Raw genomic sequence first — 23,806 nt, 5'->3', positions numbered from 1 at the left:
ATAGAATTTCATGATTAACAGTATCAAACGCCTTCTTTAGATCTAAGAAAACTCCGAGCGCATACCTCTTATTATCCATACATTCCGTTATCTTTTCCATTAAATCTATCAGTGCCAAAGCTGTTGATCTGTTGTTTCTGAACCCATACTGACTATCTGTCATTAATTCATATTTTTCCACAAAACTTCAAAGATTCATGTTTTATTGCTGGCCTTTATTATCTGTCAATGTGTTTTTGTACTCATATTACCAAATTTTTAATGTAGTCAAGGAAACTTGATATTTTTATTTTCTTAGTCAAAATGCTGTACACAGCAATACAGTATACAGAAGGCAGAGGTACCCTATTTATCTGCAACTGCAGATAAGTTACCATAACTACAGCATATGGCCCCAGTAGTGAGGGCCTCCCACATTGTGTCAACTATAAATTCTAGTCTGTGTGAGTGATGCTTTCGGTAGCTATGGAAACCTAATATAATAGAACCCCCCTCCCCCCTCCCTCCCTCCTCCTCCTCCCTGGCGCGCTCTCTCTCTCTCTCCGGTTTATCTCCATGTCTCTCTCCCTCTCTCCATCCCCAGCAAGGCTCTTCAGTCTACTTTGCGCATGTACAGTCAGCCAAATAGAGCATTGCATCGACTCCAAGATGGCGAAAACACGTCTGGCTTGGCTCTTGACTCTCCTCTCAACTCAGTGTAAGTGCAAAAATTATTTTAACCGACTACTACTTTGTCTTTTATCCGCTCGAGGAAGGTGGCCGCCAAATGCCATCCACTACTACATCTGTTTGGTCGATTTTTCTTTTACACCAACAGTAAGTGGAAAGGAGGGTGCCTCAGAAGTAACCGTGTAGACTCAACTAACGTTAAACTTAAACCAGACTGACAGCGAGTTCGGTCTCTTCGACGTGAAGTAAATATAGTTAATGAAGTGACCAAAATAGTCGCCATTTTTAACTTAATGTCAACGCGAGTCTGGCAAATGCACGGCTGGAGTGATTGTTTGAAGCGTCCATTGTTACTGAAAAACATCGCTCAGACTACTCTCAAGTATTGATTTTATTGGAATAATGCCGCCGTTAACAGGAGTGACAGATATATCTACATGTAACTACACATCAGGAAAGCAGGGCTGTCTGAGCTGAACGTTCAGATCTTCAGTTTAGCGGCACATTTGGAGTCGCTAAGCCGACACGTTTTCTGTGTGCGCGTGTCCTGGCTCTGAAAAAGTTTCTCTACAGCATGAAGACAAACTTTTCGTTGGGAAATTAAACATGAATCAAGGCGGTTTCGTAGCTTGTGCCGTTAACTATTTAACGCGGGTTTGAAGCTGCGGTGATGATGTTGGAAGTACTGACGCGAGATAACGGATTTTTCCTACAGCGGAATAAAAGCAGGCTGACCGCGGGAGGAGCCAGGCAGACCAGCAAAGCGTCCTCCACCCCCCTCCTCATCATCCTTCTCCTCCACTCCAACGCTTTCAAACCGCGACACGGCTGGTGAACCGACAAAGCCGAAATAAAATTAATTCTTTTTATGCTAACCGTATCCACCTGAAAGTCCTCATAACTTTATCAGTCCGATACCTAGAACAGAAAAACAGACACCTGTAAGAGCGGAGCGGTTTGTTTAAATGTTCATGCGCGAGCTCCTAGTTCCTTTACACGTTCCTCACACGGTTTGACGATATTTGTCATAAGACAAATAAGTCGTATTCATTCATATGATTTTACATAAATTTAAAATTTATTATTTGCTCAGAGCCGTGGGGAAGGGTCTTGAAGTTCAGGGTGCTACTGTAGACGGAAGGTGTTTTACGCTTGCGTGGTGGTGGTTGGGGGGAGTACTAGACTAAAAATTGTTAGTATACTTCATACACATTTTATTTAACAAGTCTGAGTCTGATTTTCAGTAAATATTCCACTCATCTAATGCAACTGGAAACTTAATTAAACAGAGTTGTCTTCCAACGAGCAGACCCCGAAGCACAAAGCAGACAAGAATAAACCAAAACAAAGATGAACAGATCCAACAGTCTGTTCCACACAGCCAGAAAAACACATTTTAAACATCCTGAAAGGACAATAACAAATACTGTGCTCTGTGAAAAGGTTCACACACCAATGAGCAAAGTCATTATGAAGCTAGAAAATGGTAGGCCAGTCTCTGAGGTTCAGTTCGATTGAAAGTTACTGTTCAAAAAATGTCTAGTGGGAAAAAGTTTGATGGCTGAAACGGCTCCTCGGATGCAGATAACATGTTAAACCCACTGCCAGTGGAAGTAAGTAAATGTGCCTGTTTATAAATCACTTTGGCTCAACTTCTGTTCTATAAATGTGCTATAGGATATAAATAAAACATGCACTATATTTTTTATAGTGCATGTTTGTTTATATTATATTTACTAAAAATTAATTTAACAAAATTCAGTGGGCTACATGCTGAACTTGGAGGATAGAGACAAAGCGTTGATCTAATGACAATACCAGCGTTGGTATCGATACTATCGATATCTAGATTGACCCGCCCATATCTGTTGTGTGAAGGAGTAATAAGGAGTAATAATAAGGAGTGGCAGGCTACTGAGGGCCTCAAAGTTCTTCTCTGAGGTGGAACAAGTAGACAGCAAAGCAGATAACGACGTGGCGGCTGACATCAGGATGCTTTCCTGAATCAACTTGCCTCCTGTTGTTTTCTTTCTACAAGCTGGTGCTTTACCAACAAATGTTGAAATTAGTTTCTGTGATCTTGTTATAGCTAGCTAGCTATTTCAAATGATGTCACTAGGTGACTAGGCTATAATTAATATAATAATAAAATCTGTACAGTAATAACAGGAAATGTATTTGCTCCACTGGTTTCATGGTGTTACAGTGAGGAAACAAAATATTTGTTGCTGCAGTTACTTTAAAAAAAATTCTTTCTCATATCCCAACATAAAAATACAATTTAAATTTAGATAGATCGATTTTTATAGAAAACTGACTGCATCTCCGATATGTATCTGCCTTGTCGTAGGCATTAATTCCTTCCTTAATCTCATTTTTATTTATTTTTATTTATTAGCTTGGTGAAGAAATGCAACAAAATGTACTTAATTTGATGTGTAAATGATTCAGGAAACCTTGTTTTCATGTGAATGCCTGAGAGCTTGGTAAGAATCTCGTGACATGAAATGGGTTGCTGGTTTTTCCCCTTAGATGTGAACAGACATATTGATCAAAGGGTACAGAAATAAGAACCTTTCCTGTGATATCGCACATGTGTGACTGGGCTTATTCTCTTTGCTTTAATTAGGAGCAGCAGTGAAATCTGTTGCCGTGCTCTCAGCACATACCTCCAGGCTGTGTGCTGGATTACTTATTTATTTACAATATATTTCAAAGTCAGTACTCTTAATGAATGATCCCTTGTGAAAACTCTGTGACAAGGCAGCACAACTGACATTTTCAGGGGAGGACAGTGAGCCGGTAAAGATTGAAGAATTTCTTTTGTCTTGCCTGGACGGGGCTTAGCCATGTGGTCTCAGTGGCTCCCAGCCTGCATCGCCACTGTCTTTAGAAAAGGAATGAATCTGGCTAGACAATCTGGCCACAAGCCATCTTATGAATTACTAATTGGTACTGAAAGGGTTTGATTCCTAATAGGTACCGACTGTAATTAGAATGCTTCTTGTATGTTGAAAAAGCTCTGCTCCCAATTTATTTTTTGAAGTTTTAAAATTGAGCAGAACTCAGTGAGAAATGAGTGTCACTAGCTCTGCTTTTGCTGTTGGTCACGCTCAGTGTTATTATCTGTCTCTGTGAGATGTGCTTGTTATTTTCTGTTCGTGGCATTCTTTGGGTAGCTATCATCCTAATGACCACACAGCCCTAGTCAGCCAAGCGAACGCTAAACCCAGCTCGGGCTGAACACGGCTGCACATATCAGGCCAATCATCTGACATCAGAGGGAAAGACGAGGGGCATCATTATTTTAAGTACACATGCTTACAGCAGACTTTCCAATCTGATCTAATGGAATGCACTGACGTTTTCCACTGCTGGCTCCACCTGAACCATTTCATGTAAAATATTCCAAAGAAAGTGCTAGACATCTGCCAGAACCTTCCTGCCAGCAGCACAGCCAAGAAATGTGTGGAACTGGAAGATGCTCAAAGTGGATTCGTATCAATATAAACTCTGAGATCACAAGCTCACTTTTATAAGAAACACTTGTGCAGAGCAACACACACCAAACGTAATTGTTGCATTTTTAAGTTACATAACTACAGCCTCGTAATTCACTCACAAACATTGTATTCATGTAAATGTTGTTACCTGGAAAGAGACTGAAATCGTGCAGATGGTTTTAGAGGCTCATTTAACCATCCTTCACTCTTGAAGTATTGCAGTCTCTTTCTGAACAGCTGACATTTTTATGAGTCGGCAGACTGCTAGATTGTTGTTAAATGTCATTATGTCACTCTGAGAATTTTGAACATGGGCTAAGCCACATGTAATTGGACCCCATTATGCTATTTAAACATTTTTGTGAAAAGAAAAAAGTCTTGGCTCTTTATTTGTCAGTTGTCACGGCAGGACTCTGACTGTGGCAGCACCCTGAGATGAATGCTGATAGTAGCTCCCGTACAAGCTGCTTGCTGTCAGATGCTTCTCTCCCCACCCAAAGCTTGTGAGCAAATGTTTGGAGCGCTCTCTGAATGGCATGGCTGTGGCCCCTGTGGACAAGTCTGATACAGTCTGACATTTTACTAATGGCAGAGTAAAACGGGGCAAACAAACCAAAAGGAGTCCCTTGCTACACAGCATTTGCCTGGTATGAGTCGAGAGTCTGTCGCTCCACACCCTTGAGTGAGAGGTGCAATACCAGCACATTCATCATGGTTCCAGGAAGCAATTATGCATTTTTGTGCTTGTTGCCTAACTGAAAGTTGTGTAATAATCTTGACAAAAAATCCCAATTCATTCCTGTAAGTCGAGGGGATATTTGTGCAATCCCTCCATGGGGGAGTGCCACATGAATCTTAGTGTGGAATGACCTGAAACAACTGTGCACGAGTGGGTGGTGGTCGTGGTGTTTTGAACAGCAGCATAACCAGAAATATGTGCATCCCTCCTCAACCTGACTGCGCATTAGCAAATGCAACATACCAAATAGAAAACATATGTAGACAGAATGCCTTACATCACATGAGCACCGACTGACAATCACAACCACCTGTTTTCCTTGGAGATAAAACGGACCACTGCTGATGAGCCGGCTGACCTCACCCAGCTCATCAGCAGAGCAGAAAGGGGGAGGACAGAAAGCTGGCCAATATTGTTAGTTGAAGGCATTCATCAAACATCTTCTGAGACACAAATCCACTTTAGCTTGACAGATAGAAGGATTTGGCTTGTTGTCCTGCTCATTTATTCTCACTGTACCTGAGCGTTGAAGATGCTCGGTGTAAAAGGTAAACATAATGTTCCAAAAATGGCAAAAAAGCATGTGCATGCTTCAAATGTCAGTAAGACTAGCATGAGAACCAGCCTCCAGGCAGCTCATGCTCGCCAACAAAACAAAATGAAAATCTTGATGGCCTCGGTGGGTAAAAGGAATCTAAAAATTCTGGCTTTGTTTGTCAGCATGGTCCTATTTTCAACTGGAGGTTTAGTCAAGGGAGACATTCATGAGAAAAAAATTGCGTGTTGTGGAGTATTGAGTTTTGGAAGTTATGGCTCTGTTGTGATAGCAGGCTAATTGGTTGTTTATTTTGACAAGACATTATTACCGGGTGTTTAGGGTGTTTTAGATAAACAGGATAATCTCCAAGATGAGTCCTTACTGGCTGCCAAAGCTAAGGATGGCAGAAGACAGGCTTCCTGTTTGATTATCTCTCTTTGTTCACATGGCCTGTGTAGGGAGGAAACACCACGGCTATTCTCCTGCTCCTGTGTTCACTGGATTCTGCTGGAGTACATCAATAGTTCAAAAGGGACCATATCGATCAAACACTGGGATGCTGTCAGCTTAGTGAAGTGATTAGGGGTTTCATTAATGACATGGAAGAGGCAGTGAACTACATGTGGCTGAGCCGCTTGCGCTCGGAAAGGAAAGAGCTGGAGGCTGTGCTCCTGCTCAGAGTCATAACCAGATAATCGCTCTGGATTCATCTTTTGTTTACCAGGCTGTAACAAAAGGGCAATTACTGTCTAAAAATAGCTACAAGGCAGCGTCATCAAACAACCTCAGGTGTTTGATCACAGTTCATTCAAAACCACATCTACTATCAACTGTGCACAAAACTTGCATGTACAGTAGCTTAATAGTGTTCCAATGTGGTCCTAGGGCTGCACGATTTTGCATAAAATGAGAATCACGATTTTTTTGCTTAGAATTGAGATCACGATTCTCTCACGATTTTCTTTTCCAGTATAAATATTTATTGCACTTTTTAACTGCACATCAACTTCGTAACAGTTGAGACTGAACATAAAAACAACAAATGTCTCACATTTTGTCGTTGCTGCTTGAAATTCCGTCTCCACCGTTGCTCGACGCTGCGTGTATAGAGCAGGAAGTGCAACAATAGAAAAATAGTTGCGGGACGGCACTGTGTAGCGTTTGTCTAGGGTGTTGATCATTTTCCTAAATCCCTCGTTTTGCAGTGTTGATGGGAGCCATATCTTTGGTCAGGTGATAAGTAATAGCCTCCGTAATTTCTTTGTGCCTGCGGGAGTTCGACGGGTATAGGGAAGCGCTGTATAAGGTTCCCGTTATTGATGTTTGGGTGGTTGACCGGGACGGATTTTCTCCTGCCACTTTCTCATCATCCCTGACGTGCTCTCTGTTGTTTTTTCCCTGCCAATTTTAGCAGCCAGGTTCTGTATCACGTGGTATAAGGCTCCGCCCTTGTCATTTGTTGAGCAGGAAGAGTGAGCGCTTGTTTTCATGCAGATTACGTATCTGCATGAAACGTAAAATGCGGTACAATTGTCGTCGTCTTTTTTTTTTTTTTTTTTTTTTTTTTTAAATCGTTGTCATTTGGAAATGAGATCGCACATAAGTATGAATCGAGGTCGCGATTTTCTAACGATTAATCGTGCAGCCCTATGTGGTCCCTTCAGTTCTCTCAGCTTTCAGTTCCATAAATGATATAATATAAGAGCAACAGTTGAAATAACAATGATAGATAACTAAAATCTTAAAATCAACCCTAAATTTTGAATGTGGTGGGGCTGTAGACAAGTGTTCACGTGAAAGAAAATGAAGCAGAGAGACTTCAGATGTCACAGGATAAACCAAATGGCTTTAAAGAAATCTGTTTGTTTTTTTTATCTGTTTGCTGTAAATGTTATTCTCAGAGTGAATTAAAAAAGATTTCAGCTCATCTGATGATGTATGCCACAAAAATAACATTAGATATTAAGGGAGCTCTGCTGAGATCCTAACCTCTTTGTGTGAGAGTATAAATGTGTGTTATCTTGTGTTGAGTTGGGGTTTCCCAATTCTCTAACTAAAGCTTCCAGAAATGTTGAGCATGACCTTGTGCCTCTCAGCACAAGCTGTACCGGGGATGAAATATGATGTTTGGCTGTTTTGAGTAAAGAGCTTTTGGAAGTTCCCCAGTTTCTGTTATTGCTTGGAACATGAGAATAAGGTGACAGGATGATGAACTGCATGTATGGAGCATTCATCTGTGCTAGGTAACAATGCTGTAATTAAGACTAGTATACCGGCACGTGTTATTACAGCAAGAACTCCCTTTGCTACACAGGAGCAGTTGGGCTTAAAGCTCATTTCCTTTTCTCACATCTGTTAGTCTGTAATTACAAGGAGGTTACTACACCTCCAGCCACCACCTCCGGGCTAATATCAGGCCTGCGTGATGTTTCTGTGGAGGTTGAATGGGGATCTGAGTGCACCTGCCAGACATGTGGTGTCTAAATAAAAGCATGCGGCATCTAACATGGGGTTAGTTTGGCTGGCCATGAAAGTAAAGCTCAGACCACAATCAAAAGCAATCAATAATAACCATCTGATTTCAGTGCTGCCCATGTGAGCTAATTGCTCAGCTGATTCAATTCAATTTTATTTGTATAGCACCAAATCACAACAGCAGTTGCCCTGAAGCACTTTATTTTGTAAGGTAAGAAGACCCTACATTAATACAGAGAAACACCAACAATTATACAATCAATATAAGTGAGCACTTGGCAACAGTGGGAAGGGAAAACTTCATTTTAACAGGAACATTGCTGCTGCTGCTCTCTCTACCTCAAGGTTTCCATGTTTGGAAGCATGAGTAGGGAAGCACTCCCAGCATCATCATACCTTTCCAGATATGCATCTGGTCCCAAAACAGAACATTACCACTATTTATAAATGGCTGTAGATAGAAGCCTTAAACACTATAGAAATGCTGGACTTTATTAGTAATCCTGGGCTGTACTGTAATTTGTTGTTTAAAACATCAAGTGAATGTTAATTCTTTGGGGTTGGTCTAGTCAGTTTAGTAGTGATGCTAAATATCAGAGGATTTCATGGGAGTTAGTGGCATCCACTTGGAGGCTCTGCAAAGTGAGTTTTAAACAGCCCGGCTCAGCAGTGTGGGTCAGCCAGTGGGCAAGACCAGGACCTTGACGTTTTCAGCTTTAAAAATGAGGTTATTCATTACACACTGGGCAGTTTAACAATGTTAGAACAACGTCCAGCATCGTCGTTTTAAATGATAAGGACAAACGAATCACTTCTTAGTGGTTAGAAGTCTCCGTGTCATGAAAAAGACACTTTGTAGAAGCATCATACTTAATGGTATAGCTCTCCCATACTGCTAAGTCTCCTGTGAGGGGATTTAACTGCTTGGAACTCATCCAATGAGTCATTTGTGATGATTAAGTTACATATTACAAGATACAGATTACATTAGTTTCATCATAACAACATATGAAGGGATGGAAAGTGTTTTAGTGCGTGTGACAGAGAAAGAGAGTAGTGATGCAACTGGAAAATATTTGTTTTACACCAACGTCACTTCATTAGGACATAAATACTTCAGGTAAAAAGGTCAAAGTTCAGCATCCAGTCATCTGCAGAAATTCTTAACACGATCTCAAGTTCATCCTAAAATAATGCAGAATCCCAGAGGTGGCAAAAGTACAGACATTCTGTACTTAAGTAGAAGTACAGATACTTGTGTTAAAAATACTCTGGTCAAAGTTCAAGAACTGATTCAACTTCTGTCCTCAAGTAAAAATTTAAAAAATGTACAGAAATGTACTCAGAGGAAGAAAGTAAAAGTATTTATTTTTGTGAACTGCTAACTGAACCTTGTGCTTTAATAATGTAATAAAATGATAACAATACATTACAAATACAAAGTTTATATTGTTCTAATGTTTAATTCTAATGAATGTTGTACTCCTCCCGAGTCAGTTTCATAGAGCGTAGGTAATCACTGAAGTGAGGGTTTAATTAAGATGATGCTTAAGAATAACTGTCCCAACTTTAAAGTTTCCTGTTGAGGGCTGAAGTTTTCTTCTGAAAGGACTTTGGTTGACCGCAAGTACAGAAAACGGTCTTTGACTCTTCAGATGAAACAAAAAAGCACCTTTCTTACATCTTGTTTCCTAAATCTACAACAAACAGGCAAGCAACAGGATGTGATAGTGTCTAGATTTTATTATTTTCTGAGATTCAATGAGATGCAGCTTCATCTTGTTGCCTGGCAACCGCTCAGAGCCAAGAAATATTTTCAAATCAGAAAAATACCGAATCGAAGAGGTTAGAAACCAGAAATTTATGAAATGTCATTAATGCTGGTGGATTTTGTTACCACAGTAATTCACTGGTTTCTGTCTTTGTGCTGCTTGCTGTACAGAAGACTGGACTCGATCTTTCCAAGTTATCACATAAGAGTCTAAAAAACATAAACAATATTTTTAATGCAAATTCCAAAAGCTGTATCTATTTGTGATCAATAGCTGTGGTGCTGTACAAAGCCCACCAGCACTGACAGAAGTGCAGTTTGCGTTCAGCTGACTGGACAGATAGCGTGGACAGATTGTAACCAGACCATGTGGCCATATGGTGTGAGCACTATGCCTTCTGGGCTACTTAGTGATAAATATGTTGAGGCTGCACTGGAATTGATAGCACTCTTTGGCTGCTTTGGAGCTTACCAAAGTACCTTGTGGTAGAAAGCGGTCCAAATGGCATTGATCTGAATGTTATCGATTTCTGTACACCAGTGGTTTTTCGGGTCAGAAAAGATGATGATGATGATGCTAGAGACCTTCATCTGTGTGCTCTTTCTCAGCATCCACGAAAAAAATGAAGTGTGGGGAAAATCTACCCTGGGTCTAAGTGTTGGTGTATGAAAGTAAAATAAATATTTAAAGAAAGTGAAATGGTTGATATGTAGGCGCATGAATGGAATTTCCTGATTATGTCACAAAGGATCATGAATGCCTGGATCAGCCTCGCTTTTTAGGTCTTTGCTTTGAATTATGCTTGAGCAGAAGCTCAGTATACACAGCGCTGTTGCCACATGTGTGTCAGGGCATACTCTGGGTAAGTGAGTGCCTTAAATATTTGTCAGGATGCCAGACATAGGTGACGAGTTTGTAACATGGTGGCTGGCCCGGCTGAGCTCCCATAGAGGGGGCTTTGCATGTGGCTCTGCTTCGTCTCCGTGACACGGAAAGCTATGGAGGGGGAAAAGGAAGAAGCAATTTGTGTGGATTTCACCATGACTCAGGAGTTTGTCAGGCATTCGTCATGAATGGAACAGATGGTTCAAAATGGTCAGGTTTATAAGACCGAAGCATTAAGCTGAGAATATTCTGTAATTCTAGCTCCTGAACTTAAAAAAAGATTACACAAGGCTATCCACCCAAAAAGCACTTACAAGAGTTCTGTAAATATTAAATTTCAATTTTAAATGCTTTACTCCACCTTAAACTGAACTAAATGAAACAGAAGAAGAAAAAAGGGGTAAGAATTAGAAGCAGAGGAGGAGCTAGTAGATATTTCACAGCCTTTCTGTTTTAAGGAATTTCCTGTATTTTTTCCTGTAACTGTAGTAATTAGACTAAATTGAGAGTTTGTCTACATTAAACCTCATATCCTGTATAAGAGCAGCTTTTTTCAAGACGATGAGGTTATCTGCTCATTTCCTTTAATGAGGGTGCTCCACTTCCTTTGTCATTATCATAGCTAAAATGGCAACTTCAAATGGTTCCACGTGCGGCAGCAGTAATTCCAAACGATTTTCCATGTCAAAGTTACACCAACTAAGGACGATAAAACGTATCAAATGCCTTTGTTTAGAGAGTTTTTGGCATTAAATGGTTCTCAGCTTTAACTTGATATTTGAGTCTTTATTTGAGACTAGTCAGTTAGTCAAATTTGTTTTCCTCGTTTTAGTCGACTAACGAGGAACGCCCCTACACCTGCAATGAATGATTTGGGCACGTGTAAGCATATACAGTACTGAATACTGGCTACTGAGGTGCAGTTTTCATTAAGCCACTTTATTTAGTTCAGTTGTGTTTTATCGCTACTGCATTGGTTTCTAGTGACAGAGCCGTTGCATAAAGGAAGCTAACAGCAAAATAGTTTTATTGTTTAGGTTTTTTTTTTAATAGCCATAAACTATGCTCAAGTGAGGTGAGAGAACTGAAAAACCTCCACGATTGTTTCACTGTTGGCTTTTCTCTTTGTCTGTCCAGGATCTTTGTTCATAACTTTAGCAGTTTAGGTATTATGTGGTTTCTAAAATCAGATTCAAATGGTCCAAGAGTGTTATTAGCGTCCACTTTTTGGTTCTTTTGCCTGATATAATGACCAAAAATCACCACTTTTAGAAAGGGGAAAAATATCAAAATATGGCTAATTTTAAACCTTAAGGCTGGACTACATATGTATATATTAGGGGTGCAACGATACACAAAATTCACGGTTCGGTTCGGTTCGATTCGATACTTTGGTGTCACGGTTCGATATTTTTTCGATACAAAAAAAATGTTCATGCCTTTTTAATTTGTCATTTATTAAAATTATAAATATATATTTTAACTCAAAAGTACAGTTTTTAAATTTAACCCTAACCCTTGTGCGTGTTTTTTATTTTGACAGCGAATGCGCACCTGCGGACCACTTATGTGCAGCCCTGGTTATTTAGCTCGTCATATTGCAGCCACAGAAATTATTTTGTCCATGAAACCATAAAGCTGCACTTTCTTTTTGCCTTATAGTCTGATTTGTCATAACTTTTCCGTTTTGCAGTAAGCTTTTCTTTGGCTGTCACTTCTTCACCCTGACCTGTCTTATTTGGCTGAGCAGAACTGAAATATATATCCTGCTGCTTTTACACACACACACACACATAACGGTCAGCGATTCTCTGCGCGATCAACCTCTCACATGTTTAAGCTTGCTGCGGGAGATTTCACTTGTCATGTTTGCATAGTAAGCTAACGATTAATAAGACAATGTCAGAGGAATTGGTGCGCAAATTATCATCACTCACCAATCAGTACTGTCGCTCTCTATACACAGTTCGCGCGATTGCAAAGTGAAAGCAAAAAACAAGCGCAAATTCAAACGCGATTTCAATATGTCACATATTGACAGTGGCTCACCGATGCCAATGACATAATTACCCAGCTACATTTCCGAAAGAATGCAAAAGCATTGACATATATTTTTGCTTCCTACGATAGGCCGACGGGCAGGGCAGAGATAGATTTTGGTAGCCCGACTGGAAAAATCTCTAGCCCCAGGACGTCGGGCTAGCGATTTTGCGAGCCCTGTATCTGATTGAGGAATCACTCATCTTTGGAAAAGAGAGTTTATTACAGGGAAATGGCTCTTTCCAAAATAAAAGCTATACTATCCGCTTCTTCTGGGCTATATTCTCAGCAGCATATTAAACATATCAGGTCCCCATAAGGCGAATCCTGTGCTAACGGCTGTCTAAATGACTCGGGTAAAGTTTGTAGCATGCATGCTTGTTGTTTTTGTCTTTGCACTAGGATGATGTTGGCGTAAATGTGCAGTCATATTCGTTGTGTTCCCACTAGTGCTTTCAGGTTAACCTCGTTAAAATGACCTTAACGCCACAACACGGCAAATCTCCGTTAACGAGCTACCCCTGATAGCCCCGTGCATGGGGCTAGAGAGCTAACTGGCTAACACGCTAGCTCCCACCCATGTAATTGAGCATTGCGTGGCACATCCAACATACTGTTTTACTTTAGTCCATGAGCGCTTACCTTCAGGGTCATACGTCACATGAAAACCAAAATAATTCCAAACGCCAGATCTGAATGAGGGTGGGGGAGGTCCAATTTGCCATGTTGCAAGGTGAGCTTAACTTCTGTCACGCTAGCTTGCCCTGCGCTCTTCCTTCTGACTATGCTGTCTGTGTGGAGCGTTCAGTGGATCTGCGCTCGACAGTGCAGCCTAGGCGGAGTAGTCGAACGCAGATTCACTGAGCGCTCCACACAGACAGCATAGTCAGAAGGAAAGTTGATAAAATAAATTACAAATGTTGTATTGTTCGATACATATGCGTACCGAACCGAAAGCACTGTATCGAACGGTTCAATATCGATACGAATATCGTTGCACCCCTAGTATATACATATAATATAAAAACCCAGAGGATAATGCTGCGCTGTTTTTCCAGACAGTACCAACAGGAGAGATCTTGCTGAGGTAAAAATTTTACCTTGTTCTTCAAGTGCTTCACTAGTTTTTACATTAGTGGCAGGCCCCTGCTTGCCTTGCTTATACTGAAAAACAAAGCCACTTCTGAGAGCTATTCTCTTAAAACCTAAGAATACAGAGAGCACAGATGTGTGGCTCCTAAAATATTCAACATACAAAAGCAAAAAGCCAACAAATAATTTATTGAGAAAATAAAAAAACAACAGCAGTAAGCAATGAGAACAAAAGCCATGTAAAGTTGATGGTGCGCCTCAGTATATTGTATATTCCATTTGTGTGAGGTGAAACAGAAGGAAAACAAACAGCAAGCCACAGTCCTCTGTACAGCCAGCGCACTCCACCCCAAAGTTGAACCCAGAGCCCCCTCGCAGCTTTTCATGCTGGCCCAATCTATTATGAGCTAGAACAATGATCTTATGGTTTCTTTAGCTTTTTGGCACACTTTCAGAGGAAATATTTATATCGCTTTGCTGACAAGCCTCTCGAAACGGCCTCCGTCCAGCTAGCGCTCAAGTGTAATGAACCCCCACCCCCAACTTCCCCCTCTACCACCACCGCCCTGTCCTTCCCTTCCCTTGTACAGGCTCACTCATGTGGAACTGAGTGACTGTACAGTTTTATCCCTTATCATCAACACTCAAGATCATCAGTGTTCACATCTGTGGGCGGTTTCCTTTGGGGCGATTGCTATCATGGTAATGTTCAGTGAGAACTGCTCTGCAGAGAGGAATGAGCTCTGAAGGACTGCTATGATGTGCTGCTATCTAACCCAAAGGCTCCAATCAGATCTGAGTAGAACAAGCCTTATGAATGGAACTAGACCACTTCTGTCTGTTCTATTATATTGTTTCCCTTAGATTATTGAGATGATGAATTTAAGCAGAATGAGTTGTTATCATGGCTTATAAGGGCTTTGCCTGCTGGTTCAGTGCAGTAAGTCTGTTCTATTCTACGTTCTAACTTGCAGTTATTACTAGGGATGGGTACCGGTAATGGCACCGGTTCTGACATAAACGGTAGTAACCAGACCGAAAAGCAGCGCACATTTTGGTGCTTTATTTCGGTGCTTTTTTTTTCCCTGAGATGTCATACACTTTGGATTCTAGCCAATCATTTTACCTTTCCGAGGATAGTAGGCGGGCCCAGGTACGTACGTTCTTTTAGAGCAGAGCTACAGATTAAAAATGCCCAAGGCGAAGCGGTCAAAGTCTGGCTGTACTTCACAGCAAAAGATGCAAACTCAGCAGCCTGCAACAAGTGCTTTAAGCTGATACTGTGCAAAGTAGGTAACTCCTAGAATCTGATGAAACACCTGGCGACGTATAGCATTTAGTTAAAAGCCGAGAAATGCGCCGTATTTGATAGCTTGCTGCGAGACCTCACGCCGGGCACATCTACTGCGGGTGTGGTGCCTGTTATCGGACCCGGAGTTAGCAACATCCCCCAAGAACCCGAAGAGGAGAGTCCTGGCCCCTAGCCCTGCCAGTGTAGCAGAAATGATGACGGATGATGACGGCAGCAGCAGCCGTTCTTCTCTGCGTGAGTAGCTTAATGTTGTTCGTGTGTAATTTACGTTGAGTAGGCTAACCACGACCGTGGCTCAGGGGGTTGGGAAGCGTATCTGTAACCGGAAGGTTGCCGGTTCGATCCCCGGGCTCTCTGTTCTGGTCGTTGTGTCCTTGGGCAAGACACTTTACCCTACCGCCTACTGGTGTTGGCCAGAGGGGCCGATGGCGCGATATGGCAGCCTCGCTTCTGTCAGTCTGCCCCAGGGCAGCTGTGGCTACACCGTAGCTTGCCTCCACCAGTGTGTGAATGCGAGAGTGAATGAATAGTGGCATTGTAAAGCGCTTTGGGTGCCTTGAAAAGCGCTATATAAATCCAATCCATTATTATTATTATTATTATTATTATTAAATTAATGCATGTAAGGTGAACTAGCAAACACCATCATAGCTACATGCGGCTGTCTTCTTGTTTGATGGCAGATACTCCCTTCACCCTGGCCAAAAAGGGTAAAATGACCAAAGAAAAAGTGGAAAACAGCTAAACATGAGAGGTTTTTGGACAAAGTTTGTGTTTTTTCCATTGTTTAAGCACTGCTTCCAGCCAAGAGTGATACCATATATGCCCTATAGCTGCAGAAAAGGCTAACATTGTTATCTTTTTACAAAAAACAGCTGAACATGAGAGGTTTTTGGACCAATTTTGTGTTCTCCATTCTTTAAGCACCGGTTTGAGCACCGTTTAAGCACCGGCACCGTTTCAAAAGTACCGGTTTGGTACTGGTATCGGATAAAACCTAAACGCTACCCATCCCTAGTTATTACACAGGTAGGTTATCAATTCTAACCCACGACTGAGTCATTCCATAGTTGCACTGAATGTGAGCAAAAGCATTATCATTTTTATCGCTCTGAGAAGAGACAGAGATACATTCCACAGGGTTTGGATTTCATTACTGCATCGAGCGGCAGATGTGTGCAGGTTTTTGTTTTTGGATTTCCATGTAAGAACACCAGAAAGTGCATTATAAGCTGCTTAGGAATACATTTCTGATTTCTTACCTATAGGGAAAAGAGATTCAATTTATTGTTGCTTGTTTGCTTTTTTTTTTTTAACTCATTCTCCTCGTATTAGGGGCAATCGACTTTGCTATGATTGTCACGAAGAGCAGACTGATCATGAACGAGGCACGTGTTCCATACTCGGCCACAGTATGCAGGAGAACACTAAGTAGTTACGCATGACGCAGGCAAAGACAGCAGGTGACTGAGGTCGCCAGCTGTCCTCTATTCTTACCATGAAAGTACTTTTAGATCTTTGCTTGTCCATTGTTCCCAGGACCAGTAAGTTGCTCTCCATTCACGTGCCGCACACCTTAGGACTTTGCTATGCGACTGTATACACAGTGGCATAGTTCATGTAACAGCCTGGAAATGGAATGGATGTCACGAAGCGGTCGGTCGCTGGACCGTCTGTTGCTTTTGTCTGGTAATTCCCACGGAAACCCATCAAGGATTCCTCCCTGAGCAGGTGATGGAAGTGCTCCCTCAGAGTGGGAGCGAATGGGAGGGGAGTGGCCAGCAGCAGGAGGCTCACATGCTTTCTCTCCCCAGCTGTTGTTTAAGCAGCATTCCCTGTCGCCCAGCTCAGCCACAGCCAGCCTGTGTAGTCTATTTGAGTGTATAGTATGCCTTTGCACACATTTGTTGTCTGAGTGGGCTGCTCGCTGGCAAATTCTTGCCTGGGTTGCACACTTTGATGGCAAAGTATTTAGTTTAGTTTTTCTCTCTCTCTCTTTTGACCATAGGCATATGACATAAACAACTGTCTCTTGAAATGAGTAACAGTCAGGGTTTGCTTGCAGCTCTGTCTTGCAGAATGGAATGTTTTTGTGTTTCCAGAATGTGCTGTATGACAGCAGGCATCTCCACTCTTTTAATTAGAAGTGATTTCAGATTGGAATAAACAATTTTTAGATTTATGTTGTGACTTTTTTTGCACTGGTAGTAGTTTCAGTGTTTTAAAATGTTATTGGTCAAACATTTTGACAGACAACAATTAATCACTTTAATCAAAAGCCAGAGCTTTCCAAAGACTGTTCTAAAGAAACAATGAGAACATTGTCGTTCTTTTCCTACGGATCATAACCTTGTCCCACTGCTTCCTTCATTTAAAGTCAAAAAATGTGGGGCAGTCCCTTCAATACTGCCTGCCTTTCAAAGCTCATTTCACCTGTGACCAGTCATTTCCTACACAGTGACGTACTTTTGGCGACCTCACATTCTGCACTCCTCCTCATGTCCGCCACGTTAGCGCTTACTAAGGAACAACAAAACAGTCAGAACAGCTTCCCACAGGATTATTCATCATGCAGTTGTCACAGTCTGCTGTACAGGAAATCTTTGTGAGAACGTAAACCTTTGCAGCAGTCATGTTTTTGACCTCGTGACTCTTTACTTGACTGTTTGACTTTTCGGGGGGTTTTGTGTGTATTTTTTTCTTTTTCTTTGTCACAATCAGCTGACTCTCTCTTCTGCCTGGTGCTAGAGATTTGAAATGTAAACAACAATCGAAAACGCTAAGTACACTTAACAGCACATGGAGTTTGTTAATAGCCCCGTGCAGAAGTATTGCTGTATGCTGTAGCTAGATGGCATATATCCGCTTTTAGTGCTAAAGAAGGGCACTTCATGACTGAGTTGTCTGTTGAAAGTCCTTCAGAGTTCTGTGAAATAAATTAGAATAGAATAGAATAGAATAATCCTTTAATTGTCCCACAAGGGGAAATTTGGTTGTAACAGCAGCCAAAAAGACACATATACAAACAAAGAGTACACAGAACAGAAACATACACAATTTTTCTTACATATTTACATTAAGGACAATGGTTACTATATACAGAGTACTGTACAGTTATTAAATTAAATAAAAATAACTACAGATAAGAGGCAAACCCAGGTTGTAGTGCGAATCGGTTGATTAACTTATTGCAGTTACAGCGCAGATGTAAACATCTGTGTTTGGTGGGAGCAGTTCTGATTGTACAGTCTGACAGCTGCAAGGAGGAAGGACCTGCGGAAACGCTCCTTCGTGCATCTAGGATGCAGCAGTCTGTCACTGAAGGAGCTCTGCAGTTGTACCCATAAATTGTACCCATAATAAAATATTTGAGTGTTTTTAAATTGTAGAGAAAGAAAAGGGTGCTATTGTATCCAGCAGTGATCGGACATACATCATTACATCAGTCTAACTTCTTTTTCCTGCATTCAGTCCTCATCTGCACAAGGTGGCTTTTGTTCAAGGAAAGCAAACAAATGCTAGCTTAAAGGAAGCTATTGTTGTAACCATAGACTTTAGAAATACTGTTTTATTGAACTGATAGCATCTTGATGACTAAGCTGAACCCATCTGGGAGGCCCTGTTAGAAGACTATAAAAGCTTCCACGTCGTACATTTTTGTGCCACAAATATTCAGGTGAATAGTTCAAGACATTCCATGTCAGTCGTATTGTCTTTTAGCATCCACATTCAGCTGCCGTACAACAAAACATACTATTTTGCAAAATATATATATATATTTTGCAGTGAAGCTTAAGACCCTTAATGAACCGAACATCCACTCAAAAGAAGCACAGATATGCAATGTGTATAAAATAGTTATAACTGCATCTGGAATAGAAGGTTAATATGATAACAGTATGCATAAACCTCTTAAGGCCATCTTAAAACTATCGGTTACATTGTTAAAGCAATGATCATACTGCAGATTATATTGTACTGGTAAAATACTTTTGTTCATCCCCACAGTATATTGACATTATTAAAGCAAAGCAGTTTCTCTCCTGATGCCAATTTCTTCTTCCATTCTTTAATTGACTTTAGAATACATGACATTTTTTCTCCATACTCGCCAAGTGCGCCTACTTGTAGGGTATGATTAAAAAAAATAGCACCTGCCTGTTGCCTCGGTCTCTGCTTTTTCCATAAACTGCATTTTTCTTTATCTCCTTTTGTCTTACACTTCAATGCAGCCTTAAAATTTATGGAATAAACGGAAAGCTGCAAGGCTGGGGGAATATTCTTCCAATGAAAACAGTCAGAATTTGAAGTCAGCATAGTTACACAAATTTGGCACGTCCCTAAAAGCTACATCACAAACCACCCTTTCATTTTAGCCCACAGCAGGCATCCTTGGAGCACGCAGGAAGTCAGGCAGATTAAACCTTTTGGACCTGCTAAGTCAACACGTCTCGGTTGCGTGGTGTTGTGTTATTGTTCCGTTGTCAGTCGAGCCTTAGCTCATCGTGACCGGCTACGCTTACTATCCACGCACTCAACAATGAGCGCTTATCTCTGCAGGCTGTGGCAGAGTGGATCAGCTCCCCCACTTCTCTGTCACTGTGTTGGTCAAATAGGGCATTATTAGGTAAAGGAACTGCTGGCTGGTCAGAAAAGGACCTGTGTTAATATGCCAACATCCAGATTAGCTTGATAGCTGCAGATGCGAGTGTTTCCAGATCTTTATATGTTTTGGGGAATTATTGGTTAATCCTTTATGGTGTGCTGATGGAAAGCTTCGGGAAAAAGAGGAATATTTCTGCTGAGGATCAAATGTGTGTAAGCGGGTTGTTAGTATACGGGGGGGTTATGGTGTGTGGTTGAAGGAACAGGCGGCAGAACGTCATCCATCCAGGATATAGGTTACAGCACAGTAGCAATAGTTATTTCTAAAAGCTCGCTCTTGATCAGTTAAAATGTTGTAACAATCAGTGGATTCCTAGAATTGTGAAATACTATTACCCATAAGCCTGTGCTGTAGCCATACAAATGTTTATTTTCATCATGGTTGGAAAAAGCCTGCACGGAAATTGTGTTCCTAATTAGGATTAAGGAAGGGGTCGGGCAGCCCGGACTAGAATGCGAAGCATTTGCAACGAGCGCCGCTGATGCCATCTGTGCGGAGTGTGGTGAGGAGCTAATTCTGGCACTGAGTGTGGCGTGATTTAACACAGAATTTCGTGGTAGCAGCTCATATTCAAGCCTGGGATTTGATTCTGACTGTAGCCAAAAAAAACTGTTACAGGGAGTTGAATTAGCCCTGACCCCCTCCTGTTAGATCTCCTTTAAGCTGACGCCATGGAGCTCCCCAATTCATCTGGACGTTCAACATGTGTGGCATGTCAGATTGCTCGCATAACAGAGATGCTGTGCCAGGGGAGGCCCGCTCAGCCTCTTGGCCTTGTGCTTCAATCTGTTATGACAAGGCGTTGTCACTGTCTCCCTCAAGAGGCTGACCTAGGCTAGAAAAATGAGCACCCAATTATTTCGTCATGAAGCATGGTCAAGGTTTCTCTCAGTGACCGTGAAAGTCAGGCAGAGCAACTCTTGTGTGCACTTCCTACCTGGGAGGGATCCTAATTAGCAGGCTGCTGGTGGTTGCTGCTGACAGCTACTATAAATAGTGTCTGGGCATTTGAATGCTAACCTGTTCTTACTCTGTTGAGGAATAGCTCACCAATGTAGGTTGCCCAAGATACCTGTGACATCACTGACATCAGTCAACATTTTAAAACTAACAGATTTCTATGTTAACATTTAGAATCTATGAAGAAATGCAGATTATATACACCTATTTAGCCCAAATATGAAAACCACAGCTCAAGTCGATGATATGGATTATGTCATCACAGTGTAATGTTCTGTTGGAAACTCGATTAAAACTCACTGAAGTCTAAGGAGAAAGGACGTGTAATATCTGTCCAAACATTGTTGCAGACCAAAAACAAGCCCGCGAAATAAAGGGCCTGAACTCCCCAGATCCTTAGGTAAACATTAGGGGTGCAACGATATTCGTATCGATATTGAACCGTTCGATACAGTGCTTTCGGTTCGGTACGCATATGTATCGAACAATACAACATTTGTAATTTATTTTATCAATTTTCCTTCTGACGATGCTGTCTGTGTTGAGCGCTCAGTGAATCTGTGTTCGACTACTCCGCCTAGGCTGCACTGTCCAGCGCAGATCCACTGAGCGCTCAACACAGACAGCATAGTCAGAAGGAAGAGCGCAGGGCACCTCCCCCACCCTCATTCAGATCTGGCGTTTGGAATTATTTTGGTTTTCATGTGACGTATGACCCTGAAGGTAAGCGAGTCATGGACTAAATTAAAACAGTATGTTGGATGTGCCATGCAATGCTCAATTACATGGGTGGGAACTAGTGTGTTAGCGCAGTTAGCTCGTTAACGTGTTGGCCGTCCAGCCCCATGCACGGGGCGATCGGCGGTAGCTCGTTAACGGAGATTTGCCGTGTTGTGGCGTTAAGGTCATTTCAACGAGATTAACCTGAAAGCACTAGCGGGAACACAACGAATATGACTGCACATTTACGCCGACATCATCCTAGTGCAAAGACAAGTGGAAGCAGACAAAAAAAAGCAAGCATGCTACTAACTTTAGCCGAGTCATTTAGACAGCTGTTAGCACATGATTCTCCTTATGCTGCTGAGAATATAGCCCAGAAGAAGCGGATAGTATAGCTTTTATTTTGGAAAGAGCCATTTCTCTGTAATAAACTCTCTTTTCCAAAGATGCATGATTCCTCAATCAGATACAGGGCTTGCAATATCGCTAGCCCGACGTCCCGGAGCTAGCGATTTTTCCAGTCGGGCTACCAAAATCTATCTCTGCCCTGCCCGTCGGGCTATTGTAGGAAAAATATATGTCAATGCTTTTGCATTCTTTCAGAAATGTAGCTGGGTAATTATGTCATTGGCATCGGTGAGCCACTGTCAATATGTGACATATTGAAGTCGCGTTTGAATTTGCGCTCGTTTTTTTGCTTTCACTTTGCAATCGTGCGAACTGTGTATAGAGAGCGACAGTACTGATCTGTGAGTGATGATAATTTGTGCACCAATTCCTCTGACATCGTCTTATTAATCGTTAGCTTACTATGCAAACATGACAAGTGAAATCTCCCGCAGCAAGCTTAAACATGTGAGAGGTTGATCGCGCAGAGAATCGCTGAGCTTATGTGAGTGAGCGTGTAAAAGCATTTCAGTTCTGCTGAGCCAAATAAGACAGGTCAGGGTGAAGAAGTGACAGCCAAGGAAAAGCTTACCACAAAACGGAGAAGTTATGACAAATCAGACTATAAGGCAAAAAGAAAGTGCAGCTTTATGGTTTCATGGACAAAAGAATTTCTGTGGCTGCAATATGACGAGCTAAATAACCAGGGCTGCACATAAGTGGTCCGCAGGTGCGCATTCGCTGTCAAAATAAAAAACACGCACAAGGGTTAGGGTTAAATTTAAAAACTGTACTTTTGAGTTAAAATATATATTTATAATTTTAATAAATGACAAATTAAAAAGGCATGAACATTTTTTTTGTATCGAAAAAATATCGAACCGTGACACCAAAGTATCGAATCGAACCGAACCGAACCGTGAATTTTGTGTATCGTTGCACCCCTAGTAAACATCCGTGGGCACAAACAACACCATGCCTGATCAGTGGCACCCCCACATCCATGGCCACAGGGATTTCCTGCCAGCGCCACGGTGCCAGACACGACAGGATACTGCAAGGGGTCCGTGTCAAACTGAGCAACGTTTTTGGGGGAATTTCAAGAGATCAATAAAGCTTCCCTTTCAACAGCATTGAAGTATTAAACAGTTATCATAAATGTTAACCCGGCTAGCGCAATTGTTAATATTAGCAACATTTACCCCCTTAGCAATTGCCCGATAGCGACATTAGCCATCTGTTATCATTAATATAGAGGCTAGTGGACTGTAGTCAGATAAGAGATGAATAATTATTGAAGGGCTGAATGCGTTGTGGTATGAAATATTGATTGGATATCCAGCCGGAGTGTGGAGAACTGATCCGAGCAAATAAAGAGGGGAATCCAGAGTAGACCAGGCCGATCAGAAGAGCACAGCTGATGTAAAATCAGCCTGTGACCAGTTCGTCTTATTTTAGTATAAGTAGTACCACATGTTTCCATAATGCTCTTCTTCTACAATAATTAAGCTATTCAGATGTTAGGTACTGTGTTATTTGTTGGCTCTAAAATATATTTTAGCTTCATGATCTGTAATGAAATGATCTAATTACTTTGTAAAGCAAATGAAACCTCTATATTAGCTAAATATAACTTATATTTGGGAAAATTAGTGGAAAATTAACAAGTTAACTTTTTCCAGATATGACTTTTTCGCTATTCTGTTGTTGCAGGATGGGGTCAAAGTCTTCACCATGATGGTTATCAGGTATCGAGTAGTTTCCTGCGTATCAGTATCAAGTTTAAAATTCTAGTTCGGAAAAGAGTGCAGCACTGGAATTACTCTGCATCGCAGATACAAATCGATGGCATATCAGGATCTTACGACTTGATTTTCAGTCAGAGAATTTAGGTCTGCACTTCCACATTGTGTGCGTTTGATGGCTGTGGCATCACAGCACCCACTGACCATTGTTCTGATTAATTAGGCATTCATTCACTCCTCGAGCCTCAAACTATGGCACAAAACAAAGGTCTCCATTGGCATGCAGGGCCGCTGGGACCA

General features: G+C 41.5%; 1 protein-coding gene across 1 annotated transcript in view; it reads left to right on the top strand.

Moving 5' to 3' along the window:
- Window positions 1-555: 555 nt before the first annotated feature.
- Window positions 556-23,806, top strand: part of jam3b (junctional adhesion molecule 3b) — a 51,781-nt gene continuing 28,530 nt past the window's right edge. The window contains exon 1 of the mRNA XM_085364284.1: window positions 556-697. Coding sequence (XP_085220410.1) covers window positions 556-697 — 142 coding nt within the window. The remainder of the gene's footprint in view (window positions 698-23,806) is intronic.

This window comes from Diplotaxodon limnothrissa, linkage group LG10 (assembly GCF_057381915.1).
Source record: "Diplotaxodon limnothrissa isolate DT_005_m linkage group LG10, D_limnothrissa_male_GT1.1, whole genome shotgun sequence".
Lineage (NCBI taxonomy): Eukaryota > Metazoa > Chordata > Actinopteri > Cichliformes > Cichlidae > Diplotaxodon > Diplotaxodon limnothrissa.
This window is presented reverse-complemented; position numbering and strand designations above follow the sequence as displayed.